Genomic DNA, 20,204 nt, shown 5'->3' on the forward strand with positions numbered 1-20,204 from the left:
TTTGCAGTTAACTGTTTTAACCGGAGGCATCTTTGTTATGTTCAAGATTTGGTAAGTAAAGATTGCCAGAGACATCTGATGTTTTCTTGATCCAAATACCTGCTTTAATAACTGAAGGTGTTCTTTACTCTTCGTTTGGATTTGATTCAGCTAAGTAGTACATAAAACTGTCAGCATCAGGAATTGTAATTCCAGCAACCGCTTTCACAGTGAAAAACTGCTGCTCTCAGAATGTCGCTTGACTTCATACCGTATGTTGACGCACTGATTAACAGGCTGTAGCAGTAGTTTAATGTATACACACATTGACACTTCTGCTCTGTCGTGTGTTTTAAGGTTCCATCAATGCTGAGTACTAGTCTGAATGCAGAAGCGTTGCAGTATCTCCAGGGATACCTCCAAGCTGCAAGTGTGACGCTGCTCTGAGTTGCACATATATTCCACAAGCAAGATCAAAAGCGGTTTTGTTATACAGAAGGTTGATACTGACTTTTTTTTATAGCAGAGCTCAGACATAATGAAAAATGCTACTTGAAAATGTATTGCAGAATCCATCTTGTACAAGACAAATGTGGCTTTAAGCTGAAATGGAAAGAATGTGGTGGTTTGTGTACTCATAGATGAAAGGTGGCTAACTTTCATTCCCAGTTTAATTTTGAAGGGAATAGTCATAGTGGTTTGTTATGGGATTTGTTTGCAATCTGCAGTGTTTGGATAACATTTTGCAGTGTATGGAGAGCACTGGCTGTAGAAACTCACTTTGGTCACTAAAATTCCTTTTCATTTTGATGTTGTCCTTTGTATTTCTTTTGTCTTTCCTTAAACTTTATCTAAATTGTGAATAAATAAGAAGTACTTGTTTAAAATGCCTGTCACTGTGCGCTTACTGTTTCAGAAGAATGTAGTTGGTTTAAAAAGAGAAGCTGATGTTTTAAACTTAAGATAGAATATAAGACAGTGGGACTGTGAGGATTTTCCTTAATCCATTAAGTAATAGTTTAAGTACATTGTAGGATCATATGGAGCAAATCTTAAACTTTGGCAGAAGATCCAAAGTTATTATCACTCTTGATGTTCACCAACAGGTGCACCCCTTCTCTTTTGAACAAGATAAGTCAGTGGAGTGCAGTAAAAGCAAATACACCCTCTTAGAGTGGATATCAGTCTCCAGGTGGATTTTTGGTGATGTATTAAAGCAGTGATCTTAGAGTTAAACTTAACTTAGAAGTTCTCCCTGCCTCCTCATAAATATATGGATTAGCTTTGGTAGCCTTGAATTCTAATGCAACAGTTTACCTTGCAGTTACAGCTATTTAAGTGACTAAATGCCTGAGCCTCACTGTGTTCTCATGTGGCTGGGGCAGCACGCTACTAGACCACACAGGCTTTTAGAGCACTGGTACTGCAGGGGTATAAATAGATGTAATTATAGACTGAAAAATTCCTGAATAAGAGTGAAGTCTCAGAGTTAGTGTCATATTAAGCCATGTCCTATGTGACAGATTTTAGTTACTTGTCCACAGAAATGCTGCAGATGACTTGAATCAGGACTGGTTTTCTGTAGTTAAAATGCCTGTTGAAGCCAGGCCTTCTATCAAGAATGTCACTGAAATTACTGAGGGTGAAAACAGAGGGCAGAATCGAGTGTTCATTCTTAGTATCTGTGGCTGCCATGTGAGAGCACACGCTGGCCATTTCTCCTTATATATCACAAATTAGTTGCTTGTTAGACAATGGATTTAAATTACTAAGTGCCTAATTATGGATTGAATGAGTCAGTGTCAACAGGTTTTCTTTAATCTGGTCTGTCATGCAGTGTAAGACCCTCTTTGTTCCTAGGTGTGAAATGAAAGCAGTTCTCAGGAGTGAAATAATACAGTGGTGATCAGAAAAGCATCTGCCTTAATGCTGATGAGAGAGACTGTGATGTGTGTTACAAGTTTGCCGAAGCGCCTTGTGGAATAAATTTCAATAGACAGGCTGAAACCACATGAGAGATGTGTGACATTTGCAAGGAACTGAATGCCTACCTCCAATGTCAATGTTAATTGAGCTGTGGTCATTTAAAACCTGCAAGCTGAAAGGATACTCAGGAATCTGCTCTGCAGCTCTGTCTTCTTCCTTGGATAACAGGGAGAACGATTCTGCAGAGAACTTGCAGACCTCGTTTTCCTCTCAGCCTCAAAGAACCAGAATTAAATTGGTACTGGTGGTCGTGTAGCAGTGCTGTGACATGCTACCCTTGCATCTCTTCAAGCAGGCAGCCTATTATGCATGTGTGCTAGACAACCTTGTGCTGAAATGGGTTCTTGAGCATGATGCAATATCAAGGGGTTTGTATTAGACCATTTTAGTTCTGCAGTTCTAAGATTCCTTTAGGGGTCAGGTTGCTGAGATATGCAAGTTAACAGATGTTTCTTATCTTACCAGTACCAACATAGCTGGAACTGGACAGGATTTACAGCAACAAGCCAGAACCTTTTTGAAAGGCAGCCAGAGAAAAATTGGCTCTTCTGAATGGAAACATATTGGTGAATCTCGGTGTTCACGATCTTGCACTTCTGCAACGTGTGACTTTTTGTTGTTGGACAGACATTCCGTGTGAGTAAGTGCCTAAGTGACTTCAGATCAACAGATACCAGTGGCATACTTGCCCTTTAGTCCACTCAAAGTAACTTGGACTTTGTGGATGTGGCTGTGGCACTATTAGTGACATGTTGTTTAGTCCTGACGTGTTCTGCACATTTCATAAGGCGTGCAAGTGTTTCTGCAGAGCACTGACGCTTGTGGGGAAATGAACTTTTCAAGTGTAGTGCAGACAAGCAGGTGTATCCCTGCTTCATGGTACAGGTAAATGGTACTGGCAGTGCCCTCATCTTTGTTTAGGTGGAGACCTTACTGCTGCTTCTGACACCTCCCATTCTCAAGATTCAGAAGGTAACACAGTTCCAACTACATTGATCTGTTAATTTTAGTGGGAACTGATGCAAGTAATGTCTTAACAGTGTTCTTGCAGATTGTTGAACTTCTCTAGGCCACCCTTCAGTGTATTCCTTGTTAAACAGTTGGGCAAATGCCAGTTGCTTCAGAAAGCTTAAGCTAGGAACAACCTGATGTCAGTGGATCTTCTGAGGACTTGGGAGCATCTAATGCAATGTTAGCCTGAGATCTTCTGAAACTCTTCTGAAAATAAGTAGCCAATTCTCCCTTGCAACTCTAATAGGTTATTCAAATGCAGGGGGAATAAGATTACTCACTCCTTTCTGAGTATGAAATGGGCAAAGGGACACGTGTTGTGAGATCTTCTGACACCACAGAACTCTTATCTATAATCTGCTCTCCTTTTCTGGGGCCTACTGACTGCCTTGTGGTTGTCAGCTTCTAAATAATGTCCTCAGGCTTTTTGTAGCAGAAGAAATACCTTATTGCTGGTTTAAGGTGAGGGGACGATGGTCACCACCACCCTCAAGACCAATCATATTCTTGTTTTCTTGGGTTGTAATTGGGCCATTGTATGACAGCGGTGGCAGCACATACTGAAGTAGAGTTCTATTTTCCTGTTTCTTCATACAAGTATGTGCTAAGATGGGGGTCATCCTCTCAGTGAGTCAGACATCTCATTCTGAAAATTCTCTGAGGAGGCCAAAGCACCCTCTCTCAGCTGACTTCTGCTTTCAGACACCTTGATCTTCTTTAGGCTCTTCTATTGGGCTTTGCATCTTTGATTGTGGTGTGTATTTCTGTACTCATTCCATCACCTTTCCAACAGGAGCAGCCTTTCTGAGAGCTGTAATACTGTCAAGAAGTGGGGGTAGGCCAGATTGAAGCTGTCAGAGCATGTCTCTGCTGTAACCAGCACGAGTTAGCCGTAAGGCATGATGTGAGATTCTGGCTGGTCACAGCAATCTTTGTTTACAGTTCATTCAGTTACACCTTTCTCTGACGTTCACCCATCCTTGTACAGCAAAGGGGTGTCATTCCCTTTGTCAGTCCCAACCCTGCACGCTTCAAACTGTCACAAATGCTGGTGAATCACTTGGAAAACATTTTGACAAAACTCTGGAAGAAGGTTGGAGTGTGGGATCCGTGCACCTGCATGAGCTTGGATAACAAAACCAGCTTGGCTGTAGCAGTATGGGGATGTCAGCATCCAGCTGTATTTGGGGGAGTAAATTGTTTCACCTGACAAACAGAGCTGACTCTGCCAGACTGTGTGCAGTGCTGCATGGAAAGCTAGTTTGGATATAGCTACACCCCGTGCTCCACGATGCCCGCTACTTCTCTTGTGCCAAAGCTCCCCAGTGTCAAACCTTAACATTTGTCTTAGAACAGCTTAATCCTTTCTTCGTAGGACCAGCAGGAGTGCTCAATACCTGTTACCTGTATTGCTGATTCCATCAATAAATTAAAGCTGAGGAGAATCATAACGCGCTTTTAGCCCTCAGCAGAAGTATCACCGAAGCATCTCCTGTTTAAGGTGTTTGCTTGTAGAATTGTGCAGTTGTGAACTGCCAGAGACATGCTCCAGGCATGAGATCTCTCTGGAAATTCAAATCCACCTATAAACTCACCAGCCCTCACAGTAGGATAAATGCTCTGTTTTCCCTTTGCTTTCTGCCCTTACTTATTTAAATGAAATCATTATTGCCTTTAATATAAGTTAGAGGAAATCTGAGGTGTTCCTGGGGAATGTGGGCTGTAACAGCAGGTACCAGCTGGTACATGAAAGGCTCAGTTCTTCCATTGACAGCTAGTTGCAAAGTGACTACAGGCTTAAAACTTGTCAATAATCTAACTCACATGAAGTCAAAGCTTATGCTGGACTTCCTGTATTGTATTCAAGATGAGCATAAAAGAAAATGCTTTAATAAAGTAATAAATCTTAATTGAAGGTAAAAAATATTTTGTTACAAGTGAGTAATGTGTCAGAAAAGCAAAATGGGGTTTAGCACAGCTAGTTCCTATATTTAGCTTCTTAGTAAAAAGTTGCTATTTTCAAAAGCTGTGAAGAGAAATTCACATTGGTTTTGTGCCTCATATAGGGGTATTTTGAAATGAGTATTTCACAAAGAAAATGTATCAATAACAAAGAGCAGATTGCTACATGAACAGCTGAAAACAGTGTAATTGCAGACTGCTGCGTAAAAGACAATGAAAGTCCCAAATATTTTACTAATTGTTAGCTAGAAATAAGTCTCTGTCCTTGTTTAAGCTGCTGCATAAAGAGTGAAGAATCTTTTGTGACATTTTTGAATACCTAATAATCATACATGTAATAGAGGAGCAAATATCCTTCAAATGAAAGGACAAATGTGGGTATTTGAGGTTCTATGCCAGGTGTTCCTTGGACTTCTGAATTCCGTATGTGTTTGTTTAAATTATGTTCAACTTTGTAATCTGGCTGCAGATGCATTTTTATCCCAATCCTGTGGATTTTACACTACCCCAGAAGTTCCAGAGAACATAAATCTTGAAGTTTTAATGTAACTCAGTCTGGGAACAGAAAGCGAGCTTTGTACTTCCCTGTCTCCATTGAACTTTCAGCACAAAACCTGCACCCATGTTTCTGTTACAGACAGCGTGAAGCTGTTATAGGAACCGTTACACAACAGTTGAAGTTGCATTTCCTTCTGAAATATAACTGTTGCTGGCTTGGAATACTCAAAGCATCAAACAGCACATACTGTTATGCAACAGACCACACGAACATTTGAATAGGTGTTTAAATGTGATATGGGTTATATATCTATATACTTATATACTGGAGAATGTCTTCTAAATGCTCTATTGTCAATTGATTTTAAGTGTATGATGTATTTTCTTTATGGTATCTTTGGAATCCATATCGGTGTTAAGTACAGAAGTGGATATGGAGCTTTAGGTGTATTGGGTTTTATTTCTGATTGGGTTTGCTGAAACACTGTCTGTGATTCTCTGCACCAACTGGAGGCTTTTGTGTTTTCTGTAGCATTAAGTTCCATGTGTTGGGTCAGTAAAATGTAGGCTGAAGGCCACTTTGTTTTGCTGAACAATGCCAGAAATTACCGACGTGCAGTTTAATGATACCATAGGGTTTAAATGCACCCTTGTGACTTCAAATGTATTTTTACCTATTAAGAAAGATAAAGTATTTCTAAACCAAAACGTTCTCATAGTATCTTTTCCTGACAGAAGGGACTGAGTTATTCCAGCGCCCCAGGGGCCTGGTGAATGCTGCACTGTGATTTTGGTCTGCTGCTTTGCAGTAAAGCAGTTGTATTGCTTTAAGAAACCACACTGGAAAAGCGTCGTCTTTAATACACTTAATGCTTTTTAACGTTAAAGCAATTAATGATGCCATTTATTTAAAGCTCGTAGGGCATTCCCATTGTTCCAGTGACCCAGGAAGGGAAACTTCCCGCTGTGTCAGAGGTGAACAGCACAGCTGCACACTACTGTTAATGTAGTCTCCAGTTTTCTCTCCAGCTGTGGTGTCTGAGGCAATGTAACAGCATTTGAAGGCTCGTTTTGTGCAAGTCTACAATTATTAGGAATTACATGCTGGAACTTCTGCTTTCTTAATGTAAAATACACATTTATATCTTGGCTTTGACTCAACTGATGTACATGGATTCACTCCAGGGACTTGATTTCGAGTCCAGCAGGAACAATCCCATGGTTGCGGTGGTGGCACTTGTTGGGGGACTTTGGGAAACAGGGGATAGATGGGGGGGGCAACCTAAAGCCGTGCGCAGGGTCCAAGCAACCAGCGTTACCTTTCACGTACACTCCTTAGATTCAGAAGCAGAGCTTGAAGTTGAGCGCTCGTTTAAACCCCCCCTCCCTGCCGCCGGTCGCCATTAACACATCTGGAAACGGCTTCCCCCGGCGCTGAACCCGAGCGCTCCTGTGCTGCCCTCCGCCTTCCCCTCTCCTTATCCCGCTGCCCGGGGACCGGCCCCGTCCTGCGCTCCCTCCGCTTCAGACCCTTCCCACGAGCGCGGCGCTGCCACCAGAACGCGCCTCTGCTTTCTCGGAGCACAGCCGAGGCGCACGGAGCAGCTCCGCGGCCCCACCGCCCTCCGCTTGCCCCGAACCGGGCTCCGCTCCCTCGGGGCCTCGTCCCCGCCGCCCTGCACTGAAGGGCCCGCGGAGGAACCGCGGGTGCCGACCCCGTGCAGCGGCCGGGCCCCTGCTGCCCTGCGCCTCCATCTTGGCAGGCAGGCGGGCGCCGCGCGGGGCACGCCGGGAGCTGTAGTCCCCCCGCCCCCTGCCGGGCTGCGGTTCTTTCGCAGGCACGCCGGGACCTGTAGTCGCCGCAAAGGAGGCGGTGCTGCCAGCCGGCCCCTGCGCCCATTGGCTGAGAGCTCAAGGAGGGCGGTGCCCGCGGGGGCTCGACGGCGCTCGATTGGCTATTTGCCTGCCCAGCCTCCCCGCCGCGGTGCCGTCACTTCCTCCCCGGCCGGAGCTGGCCCCGCTCATTCTCTTTAGTGTTTGCCCTGTGCCCGCCGCCTCCCTCCGCTGCCGCGGTCGCCCCCGGCCCCCCCCCCCCCGGGACCCGGCCCATGGACTGAGCCGCCCGCTGGCCCGCACCGCCCGCCGGCCCGGGAGCCGCAGCCCAGGCAGCCAGGTGAGGGGGGGGGCGGCCCGGGCTCCCCCCCCGGCGCCGAGGCGGCGGGGCGGGGGGTGGCGGCGGTGGGGCCTAGCGGGGGCCGAGCCGAGCCGAGCCGGCGGGGCTGTGGGGAGGGGGCAGCCCCGCGGAGAGAGGGAGACCTGCCCCCCCCGCCCCGCTCCGCCCCTCCCGCCGCCGCTCCGGCCCCGCCCGGGGCTTTGCCCATCTCCTGGGGGAGGAGGAGGGGGGGTGGCGGGGCAGCCCCCGGCCCTGTCCCCTTCGGCCGGCGGGGCCCGGCGCGGGGGGAGCGGGGCAGGTCGCGGCGGGGGAGCCGCGGGGCCGGCCCCGCTGAGCCTCGATGGGGCCGCTAGTGGGGGCAGCGCGGGTCCCCGCCCGCCATCCGAGTCCGAGCGGCCGCGGCGGCCCCGGCCCCTGGGGCGAGTGGAGGGGGCCGCAGGTGGCGGGGCCGGCCCCGGCGAGGGGGGTGACGACGGCGGTGTGGGCCCCTCGGGCGCTGTGGGACGGGGCAGGGGATGTAGCCGGTGCCCCGGGCAGGTGGTGCCGGCAGTCCTGCTCTGCCCGGTGTGCCCGTTTCAGCTCGGAGGGTGACAGTGGCGGCTCCGGCCCCGCAGGAGCAGGGGTTGGTGCCCGCAGAGCTGGGTCAGGCTCTCTGAACCCCGCGAGAAGGTGGCTGCAGCCGTCCTGCTTCTCCAGGCTGCCCGGCGCGGGTGACAAGTGCCAGGCTGCGGAGTCTCGAGGCACATGATTTTGGTAGCAAAACTCCCGCGGCTGAGCTGTCTGACTGTTCCGATGAGAGGTGTAGGTACGGTGACAACAGCAGGAGACACCCCCACCCTGCACAGCTTACAGTGCAAACACTGAGACAGCTGGCATTAGCAGCCTTAGCTTGCTTTCTGAACACTGGCATCATCCCACTTTCTCCTTGTTGCCCACTGGGCTCGGCAGCCATTGCTGCACAGGGCTCACTTGGCACGGTTTTTTGAGCACAACACGAGTTTTTCAGGAGATGGAGCAGCAACAAGTTCCTTTTAAATCTTTCCACTGCTTCTGCCTGTCCTAGAGGGGGTATACAGGGATTGGTGTGGTTGGGTTATCCGTGTAGGTGATACTACAGCCGGTCATGTTGACAGCCAGTTCTCTGGTGTATTCATCGGTTTAAGGCAACCCTGGGAGGAGCATCATCTGGAATGTAAATGAAGGCTAGGTGTATGTATAGCAGCGCAATAAAATATCTGAATGAAGTCCTTTGTCTGCTTTCGGAACAGTAGATTTATAAAGTCTTCCAGCCAGACCATGCAAGTGTGCTCTGTTGTTCCCGTGCTCCAACGGCCCTAAATGTATTTTTCTTTAATACCACTGACCATCAAACTTGAGCTTTAATGCTGCAGCTGTAGCTGTGAGGTAGTGAAGTGATCTCTGGTTTATCTGCCCATCATCTCATGTAGGTGACAAACCTATGGTCACGCTTAAAGAGGTGAAAATTTAAAGGGCCAGCGGGTTGAATGTTTTACTGTATTTTTGATTTTCTGGTGTTGCCTCAGAATCTCACCTCAAAACTGGCTTTAAAGGATCCATGCCAGATATGCTTCTTTTATTATTATTGTAAGCAGCCACTTTTCCTTTGTTTGACATTTTCCATGCCATTTATCACTAATTATCCTTTCAGTATCAGTATTAGGTGCTTTGTGGCAAAATTAAAGTGCTCATAGGTTGAAATACATTTGAGGTGATTTAACTGCACAGGCAGAGCAAAACTAAAATCTGCCTCTCGCGCCTTGCTGAAGAACAGTAACTTTGTTGGAGGATATAGGAACTTTCAAAACGGATGGAATTGCTTTGGCTAGAGCCCTTGCCAAGGGGTCGATGATTTTATTGGGATTCTTGAAGATGCAACTGCAACAATAGAGTTGATCCATGCACTCATTGCCCTGGTAGCTGTGAGCAGTAGCTGTGGCTTTGTGACCTGTTCTGCAGCAGGAATAAACCTTAACTCATGAAGTATGTTGTCACAGTAGTAACTAATTCAGCTCGAAGTAAACACTGAAGCCTTTATCTTTATTCATGATTGACTTATCACTTTCTGGTTTCATAGTTTGCATCATGTTTGGAGCTGTTTTGTGTGTGTATCTGTTAGTTCCCTCTTTCCCTTCAGATTTTACTTTCAAATGTTAGCTTTTCATTACCTGTTTGTATTAATAATGTCTTAGCTCCCCAATTCATTTGCTTAATATTTAGTGTTTCCACCCTTCGAAATTAATCTTACCAGTACTTGAAAAGATCATCTGTACCTACAGTGGCTGTTGCCTTTGAGGTGTACCTTGTCTTGCCCAAATATTGTACAAAAAGATTTCTCTAGGAAGAAAGCATTATTCAGCTGGTGCTTTATGTGTAAATAGCCTCAAGTCTGTAAGATCTGTAGTCTTTTTCTCTGGGTTGGTAGTGACTATTTATTCAGTCTTTCCAAATGTAAATAGTTTGATGATGTTCTTAAACACTGTTGTAGCAGTCAAACACTTTACAATTTAACGCTATATATCACAAAGCTACCACTGATGGGGGGTTTGGAAGGTATATTAGGAAAGAAACCATCTCCACAAGCTGCCTAGGATTTGTGGAAATCTGTTCTTCATGCTCCAAAATGGTCAGAGTGGGACAAAAGAGACTCAGCCACCACATTTGAATTATTTAAAACCCCTTTTAAAAAGGGAGGGGAGAGGGAATCTCTACCCAATCCTTTATGTGGGTGATGAATGCTCTGTAGTATTCCCCAGCCTGCAGACAACAGGTGAAACTGTTGCTGCTGAATAGAGGGTCTGTCTTTGCCGTGGCTGTAAATTCTGATTTGAGCTGGGGGGGGCTGGCCTCTGACGGACCAGCTCAGCAGATTGTTCCTGCGTGGCAGACAAGCGCTGTCGTGATGCTCAGATGAGGGTTGCTTGATCCTGAGTGGCAATACAGCTACAGCAGTGTAAAAATACAGGTGACAAAGGGATTAATGAGTAAATGTTGTGCATTCCAGTGTTTGTTTAGGTATATCAGTTCTGCCTGGCTCCCACCTCAGATCTCTAAATCCTTTTGCCCTGGTTGGGGTTTGTGCTCTAGTTGCTCATCTGTGAAATAGGAATAAATGAACTTCCCTTCTTTGGGAACAGAGTTTGTTGATGCGGAGCAATTAATCTTCCTGGTTCTGTGAGTGAAGGGTCAGTAACTGTTCAGATGCACTGCGTTGTGAGGAATCTACTTTTCAGAAAGAAATCAATGCTTAATTTAAAACCTCATTTCCTATAGCTAAAACTTTCTCTTGGTTATTATGGCATGATTTTTAGTTGGTGGTGTCATGAAGTCCTTGTAATTTGAACCTTGATGGGTTTATCAGGTATCTGTTCTGTTTCCCATTCTGTTCTGTTCTCGTTCTGTAAAAAGCCCTCCCTCCTTGGTGCAGTTGAGTCATGAATGAATGCAGAGGAGGTTTTAAATGGGGTATGTCCATGTTTGTAACAAGTAGCATAATGAGAAGGTCATAACTTCCATCCTTCCGAGCCTGTGTCTCCTGAGGAATATTAGGAGTTATTATAACCTTTCCATATTCTGGTCCTGACAATGAATAAAACCTATAGAACAGAATCATCAGGGTTGGGAGGGACCTCTGGAGATCATCCAGTTCAAAACCCCTTCCAAGGCAGGGCTACCTAGAGCAGGTTACACAGGAACATGTCCAGGTGGCTTTGGAATGTCTCCAGGATATATTTCTTTGAGGATTTAGTCTCTTTTGTATTTTCAAGTGGTTTATCAGGGTTCAGAGCAATTCTGTGGTAGGACCCACGTGAGAGCCCCTTTTTACCAAACCTTTGGCATAACAACAAGGCCATTGTCTTCCTCTGGTCAAAGACAGAAACGTGCTGTTACAGTCAGGTGCACAAAAGTGTGTTCAGAGCCATGGGAATCTGGGATAGGAGGGACTGGAGGGAATGAAGCAGCCCATCCCTCTGCGGGGTCAGGTATGCCAGCCTCCTTCTAAGTAGATATTTATCAATTACTTAAAGTTTGCCAACAATGAAGTCACCTCTGTCGCCCAAAGCAATATGGTTTACTGCAACCATTACTATCGGAAAGCATTTTCTTGATGCACTTTTAAGCCTCTTGCCTCTAATTCTGCCACTTTAAGCATGAAGAACAGATTATTCCTTTCCACTCCAGAAACCTTTTACGTGCTTGAAGACTGTTGGTTGTCAGGCCCCAGCTGCCTTCTCTTCAGCACACACAAGGCCAAATCCTTTCTTTTTTCTTAAAGGTTATGTTTTTCTAAAGCTGAGTGTCTTGTGCTTTTCCTACTTTGTTTTTGCTAACTGGGTCCACATCTATCTTGGTGCGTGGTACTTGTGTGGATGCAGTGCTCCTGCTGAGGGCTCGGTAACGCTGAGTGCAGAGGACTTCTGCAGGTATCTCTCAGGTTGTTTTCCATTTCTGCATCTCAGTGTGCTGATGACTTTTCCTAAAAGAGCTTGTGTTAGGTAATGGTGTTATGTTGGTTGCAGCTCTTCTCCCACCCCACTGGTGTCAGTTGGTGCTTTTTCTGTGCTGTGTTTGATCTGCAGACAGCACCTGCCCAGAACCTTGTACTTGTTCCTGCTGTGGTCAAGTGACTCATTCTTGAGCCTGTTTTAACCTCCAGAGATGGCTGGAGAACATGCAATTGTCTGTACAACTTGGGTTTTGATTCTGCCTGGGGAACATTATCTATTGCCTTACTTTCCTGGTGTTTAATTAAGCCTCCAGAAAGACTTGGAGGAGAAAAGTTGAACTGATAGGACTGTAATCCTCACGTCTTCCTTCTTCACTCTCCTGTTAAACAATTAGGCACCATGTTTGCCTTTTCCAGGCTGTGTCCTCATCTGTTCTTCAGGACTCTTCCAAGATAACTGCTTATAGCTCTAAGGTTCCCTGTAGGATTTTGAAATGTCTGAAGTAAATTCAAGAACTTGGTTGTCTGTGTTCTAACCTTAATCAAGACTAAATCTTGCCCATGATACTGGTAGTAATGTTGCTAGCATCTTTGCGCAGTTGGCTTTAGTCATGGGAAAGAAGGATTAAACACTTTGTGCTATATTTGTAAGCAGAATAAAATACATTTTGATTTCCATTTAGAGCAGTCCATGCAGTGACAGGTTTCATACTCAGTACTGAAACAGCTTTATTCTAAAACAGTTTTAACTAGGTTGATTTCTTTTTATATGCCTGTTTATGAGTGAAATCATTAGACTGGAAATGTAGCCAGAAGGTAGAATTTGTATCAGGTTTTTGCAGTTAATAGCTGCCAGAGTTTCTCCGGTTGGTGGCTTGCTTTTGGTTTGGCTGCGTGAATTAAGGTCTGGGTCTGATTTCAGTTGCTGATCTCTAGGGCTGTTAGGAAGAGGTTTAACTTCAGCACAACTGGAAGCCTTACTACAGAAAGGAAATTGGCCAGCGACTCTTACAGTCCTGCAAAGAGCCCTATGTGAGATTGCACTGCTTGTGTAAGAAAAATCACTTGGGTTTGAGGGGAAAAAGCAAGGAAAGATGATTCTTAGATCAGGTTGGAATTTCTGCTTGGAAAAAAACAGTTTCTTTGAGCGGTCTGTCAGTAAGAGTTTAATGGTCAGACAAATTCTTGTCATCCAAATGGATGAGGCAAACTGCATGTAGTGGTGAGACATTGATACAGAAGATCTTTTTTGTAGCTTTAGGAAGCAAAATGCTAACTCTCTGTTTTTCCTTTTAGGCAATCTACATCATAAATATCCTATCAGAACTAAATCCAAATCTGCACTCTCTGGATCTCCTAAAGGTACAGGAAACTTACTTAAAACATTAAAGTTTCTTACCTTTCATTTGCATCGTATTAAATAAACCACGAGTTGTGGTAAAACATGATTATCCACAGGAAGTGTCTGGTTTTTGTTTGATCCTCTGGCTTCTATCTGCAACACCTTTGAGAACTATAACACAAAGAAGCCCCAAGAGAACTTTTATCTGACAATGCTAGATTCTTGCTTTTATGGAGGAAGATTTTACTTTTGGCTGAGTGGACGCAGGCAATGTTCACATCTCTGTGCATTTCTTTGCTTGCCTTTTGGTTACCTTAATGACTTCCGAACTTTGCATTTTAATGTATTCAACATTTCTGGGAATGTTCCAGGCAGTGCTGTGCCAGAAGAAAATAGAAATCTAAAAACTGGAGTGGGGAACAGTGCTCTGTCGTCTGAAAATCCATCTCTGAGGTTGTTACCGTCCATAGGTCATTGAGTTGTTTGATGTAGTCATTACCATCATGAGGATAATGCTCTAGTGCAACGCTGTCTCAGTAAAATTTAAAGTATTAACATCTGAGTTAGCAAAACATAAGTGTGGAAGGGTGGGAAAGGAGCAGGTTATGTGATTAGTTGCTGGCAAAGATGCTGTGAGTAGAACATTTGTTTGTTCACCTATCTTTCAATGTTTGTGAGTGGTTTTAAGTTCCAACCATTCTTTGTGTGTTGTATAGGGGTCACTTACCTGTACTATTGTTTGTCTTGTTAAATTTGAATTGACTAACCCCAATTACATGGAAAAATCACCTGAAGTTCTGGCATCTCTATTTCTGTATCCACTGAAACAGCCTTTAGAAGTTGATAGTCTCAGCTTTCTAGATAATGGTACTTTTTTCTTGGATAGTTAGGATTTTGTAAGCCTGTTATAGGGTAGAAGGCATGTTACTTTAGAAAAGCATTGTAAACCCAAAATAGAATCCTCAAATGACCTATAATTAAATGTGCAACGATGGACTATTCTTGTGTCCTAGTGAAATACTTCACACGAGTCAACTACAGCATTGTAAACTTCACAGGTAGCTGAAAAAATACAGACATCATTCCTGTTTGTTTTGTCAGCCTGTTCTTTGAAGATGCTTGTTAAAGTATGAACTGAGTGTTTTAAAAAAGCAAACATATATTTGTGCATATAAACTTGCAAGGTATAATCTTTTAAGTTACTGTGTAGTGTGTAAAATACTCAGAAATTTGTAAAGTGGAATCTCAGCAATTCACAAGATGCTTTTAATGCCTACTCTGTTTTGGTTCCTCCTGAATTTAGTCTAATGAACTCTGAAGTAGTTCTGAATTGCTGATGACTTGCAGGATGTAGATTCGACTTTTGATATGAATATAAAACATGTGAGATCCGTGAAGGAGAGAGAAACATAATGATGATGTAGCAGCAATTTATGTAGAAATGATACAGCAGTTTATGAAGAAACAAGCATTATATTTGCTTAGGTTAAAAATGATACCTTTGTTGGGAAAGTTTTATTTTCGTTGCATCGGCTCTTTCCCTGACAATAACTTTCTCTTCAGCTGTGCATGGCCAAGTTCTCAGCTACTTGAATGTCTTGGGGATAAAACCTGGACAGCAATGTGTTCTACAGGTTTCAGATTAACATTTCAAGTAAAGATGTAGCTTACCAATTCCCTACAATTTCCTTTTGGTTAGGCATTGCAGCTTATCTTTCCTCCGCCTTTAGAAACAGTCATGGAAAGGAGCACTCCCAAGATCTTGAGTGCATGTTTTCTTTCTTGATAAATTAATGGCTCCAGAGGCCACATTACAAATACAGCAATTTTGGTTATGAAATCATGGTTACATTTATAGTTGCAAAGCATTCTGCAAAGAAACATGGGTGGGATTGTTACTGCCTTACAGATGCATACAGTGAGCTGAGCTTGAACTCTTCATACTTGGTTCCTTGTCAGGCTGAAAGTCTTTTGGATTCCCGGAAGATACATGAGGGCTGAACTCTTTAGTTTGAGGAAGGGCTGTGGAGGGCACATGGTGGATTCCAGTGAGGTGTACTTCAAACACTTTCCTAGGTCTGTCCTTGTCTGTTTAGCTGTGACCAAGCAGCCAGACTGCTGAAGAAGCAGGTGATTGGTTTGTGTGTTGAGAATAAGCAGGTTACGAGCTATGGATGTTTCTGTAGCAGTGTTTTTTGGTCTGCTTGTCTAATGTGCACTGCTGAAGTCTGTTTGAAATGGGATCAATTTCCAAAACCTTATTGTTTCAAGCACTCGGATGTGACCTCAAGTCTCCACAGATTTTTGTGACTAATAGCTGACTTGTCTGTCCTGAGTATTATTCTAACCAGAGGTGTTTAAAGAAAAGCTTTTCCAGGCTGAACACTGATGGCTGTAACTCTTGATGGAGAGAAAGCTGGGTAGAGAGGGGTCTGAGCTGTACTGCTGAGGTTCCATAGTGCTCTGCTGTAAATACGGAAAGTGAACTAATAATATCCTTGTCAGTGGCTTCCCTTCTGGGGGGAGAAAATTTACCAGGGATTGGTATGTTGTTCTCTGCATTGTAAGACTAGAAAACCAATTTAATGTATTCATTGTGGAGCAGAAATTCCATGTTCTGTAAAACCAGGTTATGGCAAGTAAATGAAGGATAATGCCTTGCTTTAACAGCAGAGTTCTGGCTGGCAGAGTCTTCACAAAAGGATTTCAGGCTTCCTTTCCAGCCTGACCTGAAAGATCCTGAAGTTACTGACTTCAAAATAAAACCTTTTGGTGTCATCTTCTCAAAACGTTTGGGTTCGAAACTGTTTAACTTCAATTACTGTGAAGGGCTTTGCAGTTCAGCACAAAAGGGAAATTAGCTTTTTTTATTGCATGGGAAGACTTTATAGTCTTTTCTAGGCAATTATTATTGTTGTATTATGTTTGGAATTTTTCAGCATTTCTAGTGATGCTCCTGGGAATGAAACGTGGGGATTATAAAATTATTACCCTGGAGTCTTATTCTACATCCTTCTCATCTTTGTCTTAACACTTCTTGGAGTTCCTTTAGATTGACTCCCTAATACCATTTTCACAGTTACAGTGCACCCAACGTGTAATTTCTGCAAATTTAGTAGTCAAATATAGGATAGGATTTGTTTTGAGTATAATCTACATACAGGTCTTCTGAACTAACGAGATCTGAACTGATTTTGTGCTCTAGCACAGAGTTACCCAACCAGTAGTAAGATAAGCCTGACATGTTCATGATGTTTTTTTCAAAGAAAAAATATTCTAAATGGTAGATCTCTTGGTGTATCCATTGTTTCCCTCTGGCTTCTTTCTTCTTAACACATAAATACATTGATCTTCGTATCCATGAATGTTTTAGCCTAGGTTCTCCTCTTAGGTTTGTTTTGTCAGTAACTAGCTAAAAGCTTCTCTCTGACTCATTGCTGCTCCTCTTACATTTGGAAGTCCATTCACAGGTTCAGAATTTGAAGCTTACAGAGCACTAGTGGAGTTGTGTTGCTACTAATAGCTCCCTGGTGGTATCTGGAGCAGTGATTTCTGCTTCCCATCTATAAATTATGAGAGAACAAACCTTTGTTTGCAGCCCCAATAAAACCTGTCAGTGACCAGTGTGTGTGTGTGCACAAGGGGGTGTGTTTGTGTGTGAAATGTACTTACTTGGCTGTAAAATTTATTTTTAATAAATACATGGATACGTGGATCGTAAGCGGATATGGGCAGCTGAGCTCTGGCAGCCTTCAGAACAGCAACCTGTTAGAGTATATTTAGGTATAACTGTGTGAGCGTGAAGATACTGTTGCATCCATGTGGAAGAGAAATCCAACACTAATTTGTTGGTGGAGGAAGGACCTATCCCAGTACTTCACATTGACTGGTGCAAGTTCATCACTTGGAGGTGTTTTTCCTTAAATGAACATAGATGCCTATGAGCAAATCCAACTCTTGCTTGTGGTGTTGAGGCCAAATAAATCTAAATTGATGCTTGAACTGTTACTGAGACATGTTCTGGCTTAAATAGAAGTAACCTTCAAGCACACATGTAGCTTCTAAAACTTAGGAACTCTTGCACCTTCACTTTTCCCAGTCATAGGTACTCATTTTCTGCTGGGTACCACTTGTGCTCCCCACAAAAATGGCTGGGCATTCTTCTTGGTCATCCTGGGGTAAAAAGTACACAATTATAATAAAGGGTTCATGCTCCAAATTATTGTTTTGTAAAGACTGCATTTACTGCTTGTCCTTCGAAATCAAAATCTTTAACTTCAAATGGTAGATTGCCTAAAATGTAATCTGTTCATGAAAGTTGTTCTTTGTTTAGTATATAAGCTGTGGCTATCAGTTTAAGTACCTGGATTTGTGTTGTAAGTGGATTCAATGATAGGGGAAACAGATGGGTAGTTTTCTTAAATGAACAAGCATAAACAAAGGTTCTGTACTACTTTTGTAAATGAAAGAAATGTGAAACTTAAATGATAGGGTGTATAGATTGAATATGCTATTAAAACTGGATGCATGACTTACTGCATACAAAATGGAAAGTGGATGCTTGATTGAACACTTCTGCCCCTTTTTGCTGATGGAAGAAATAATTTCAATAGATTGATAGTTAGAGAATGCTGAATATTTAGTATAATTTTTTTTCTTCATGTTTGCATTTTAGGTCAGCAATTTGGCTTCATCACACTGAGTTTGCCTGCATTCAAAGCTGTTTCCCTACAGTAATTTGCTCTGGTTGGAAGTGAACATGTCTCAAGTTCAAATTCAGAATCCTTCTGCTGCCCTTGCAGGGAACCAAATATTGAATAAAACCCCATCTCTTTCACAGCCTTTGAGTATTCCTTCTACTACTAGTTCTTTGCCCTCTGAAAATGCAGGTAGACCTATCCAAAACTCTGCTTTACCCTCTGCGTCAGTTACGTCCACCAATGCAGCTGCAGGTAAGATTGAGTGTCTGTTAATTAAGTTTCAGTATTCTTCGTGTTCATAGTTTGGCATGATACATTCTTGGGGTCCTGCATCTACAAATACTTTAATATTTATCCAAATGCAGTAGCTTGTAATGCTTTCTCCATATTGAATGAAGTCTTTTTGAGACAGATAGAAACATACTCTTCCATGGAGTACTAATAATCAGCTGAAATGTTTGTAATAGTAAATAATATTTAACATTGTAAAACTGAATTTTTTAAAACATTGCTATTCAGCTTTTCTACAAGTGGCTTGTTTTAAATGTAAAAGAAGTGTTACTTGAAATAGTTTGTTTAGTTCTATCACCTTTAGTTCTTTTATGACCAGTGTAATGAAAAATGTATTGTGCTAATAAAATCTAATAGAGCAAGTAAAAGGTAATAAATAAATAAAAAAATAATAGGGGAAAACAGAAGGAAAAAGAAAGAAATGAGTGCACTTTCTGAAATTACTCAAAGTAAGGATACTTAGAAGATTTGTTTCTTGAAATCTTCTACATAAGATGCAAGCTAAATGCGGGAGTCTTCTAACCGCAGCCTTCTTGCTTGCATTGAAACATTACATTTAAAGATGCTGTCTTTTAGACACATGATTTGCTTGGAAATCCCAGAGTTCAGTAGATGGCTCCCAGATTGCCTAACAGCAAAGCTGTCTATTCCAGCAGATCTTTTCTGAGAAGTGGTGTATTGCAGACAACTAAATTTTAAGCCAATGCGATTTTTTATTATTAAAAAAGTGTAGTAGAGTTCCTAGCTACCTGCTCATTCATCTAATTTTATGTAATCTTTCAGCTCCTTCAAACATGGCAAACCCCAAAGAGAAAACCCCAATGTGTCTTGTGAATGAGTTAGCCCGTTTCAACAAGATTCAGCCTGAGTATAAGCTTTTGAGTGAGCAAGGTCCAGCTCATTCTAAGGTAAATAGTCATAGAAGTTTCTTACTGCTGTTGTTTGTGCTCTTTCAGTTTCATAAGTGGAGAAGGGAAGTATATGTTTTTGGTGCAAGATAATACAGAATAATAGAGAGGAATAGGAAGCTCACCAAAGTATTGATGGTAGGGAAGTGTGAAGCTGGTAGACGTGTACTAAAAGTTTGTTTCTCAAAGTACATAGAGGTTGAATTTACCTGTTACTTAAAGCTACTTAGCTTTTTTGAAGAGTTGTTTATGTTAGCTGCATTATGCAATGCCTGGCTTTTGTTTAATAAATCCAGGTTTGTCCTTTGCACTCTTTACTAAAAAAACAATGTATTAAATATGGATGATGTTTTACAATCATTTTCTAGTACGATGTTTAGCTTTTGTTTTGCATCTGGCCTGTTATGCAAATTTTCTGTGTTATTCCCGTGGTGCATTTTAATGGTTTGATATTAATCCCACCAATCTTTAAAAGATTAAAATAGTTTATTAGTCCAAATTATCTTGTGAGATGCAGGAAGTTCTAGGGCAGTTGTGTTTCTTTAGGAAAAAGGCTATATAAGGAATTGTGCTTACTACGTACATTTGTCTATGTAGCTGGCAAGGTACAAATCTGTATTTGTTGGTATGTCTGGATTAACTTTTAGTATTTAAGAGTTGTTCTCTCTTGTGCACATCATAACTGAATGTTGCTTTGCTGTTGCTCTGTTTTGAATAAAAAAGTTGTAAATAAACTGAACCTTTCTATCCTAATTGCCCAATATTTGGGAAACAAGGATCTTAGTATATATTCTTTACTGCCCGAAGTACAGGATGATTGAACAGAATGTTCAAGAACATTCACCTGTTCTGGAACAGTTACTTTAGCAAAATAATCTTTAGTTCTTGC

The 20,204-nt window shown here is 42.8% G+C and overlaps 2 protein-coding genes across 10 annotated transcripts in view; both read left to right on the forward strand.

The window, feature by feature from the left end:
* CSE1L (chromosome segregation 1 like) overlaps positions 1–6,144 on the forward strand; it is a 30,028-nt gene extending 23,884 nt beyond the window's left edge. The window contains exon 25 of the mRNA XM_061441559.1: positions 337–6,144. Within this exon, the coding sequence (XP_061297543.1) occupies positions 337–426 (90 nt within the window). The 3' untranslated portion in view covers positions 427–6,144. The remainder of the gene's footprint in view (positions 1–336) is intronic.
* Positions 6,145–7,435: 1,291 nt separating this feature from the next.
* Positions 7,436–20,204, forward strand: part of STAU1 (staufen double-stranded RNA binding protein 1) — a 31,980-nt gene continuing 19,211 nt past the window's right edge. For 4 of the 9 annotated variants that reach the window (XM_061441776.1, XM_061441778.1, XM_061441781.1 and 1 more), the window contains exons 1-3: positions 7,436–7,609; positions 18,092–18,368; positions 19,191–19,315. In XM_061441776.1, the coding sequence (XP_061297760.1) occupies positions 18,176–18,368; positions 19,191–19,315 (318 nt within the window). In that variant the 5' untranslated portion in view covers positions 7,436–7,609; positions 18,092–18,175. Of the gene's footprint in view, positions 7,610–13,370; positions 13,437–18,091; positions 18,369–19,190; positions 19,316–20,204 lie in introns of all 9 variants that reach the window. The other 5 variants (XM_061441779.1, XM_061441780.1, XM_061441784.1 and 2 more) reach the window with 3 other exon arrangements.

The sequence above is a fragment of the Pezoporus flaviventris genome, unplaced genomic scaffold, assembly GCF_033815535.1.
Source record: "Pezoporus flaviventris isolate CSIRO_AGI_PZ_B2104156 unplaced genomic scaffold, CSIRO_AGI_Pfla_v1 ptg000213l, whole genome shotgun sequence".
Taxonomy (NCBI): domain Eukaryota; kingdom Metazoa; phylum Chordata; class Aves; order Psittaciformes; family Psittacidae; genus Pezoporus; species Pezoporus flaviventris.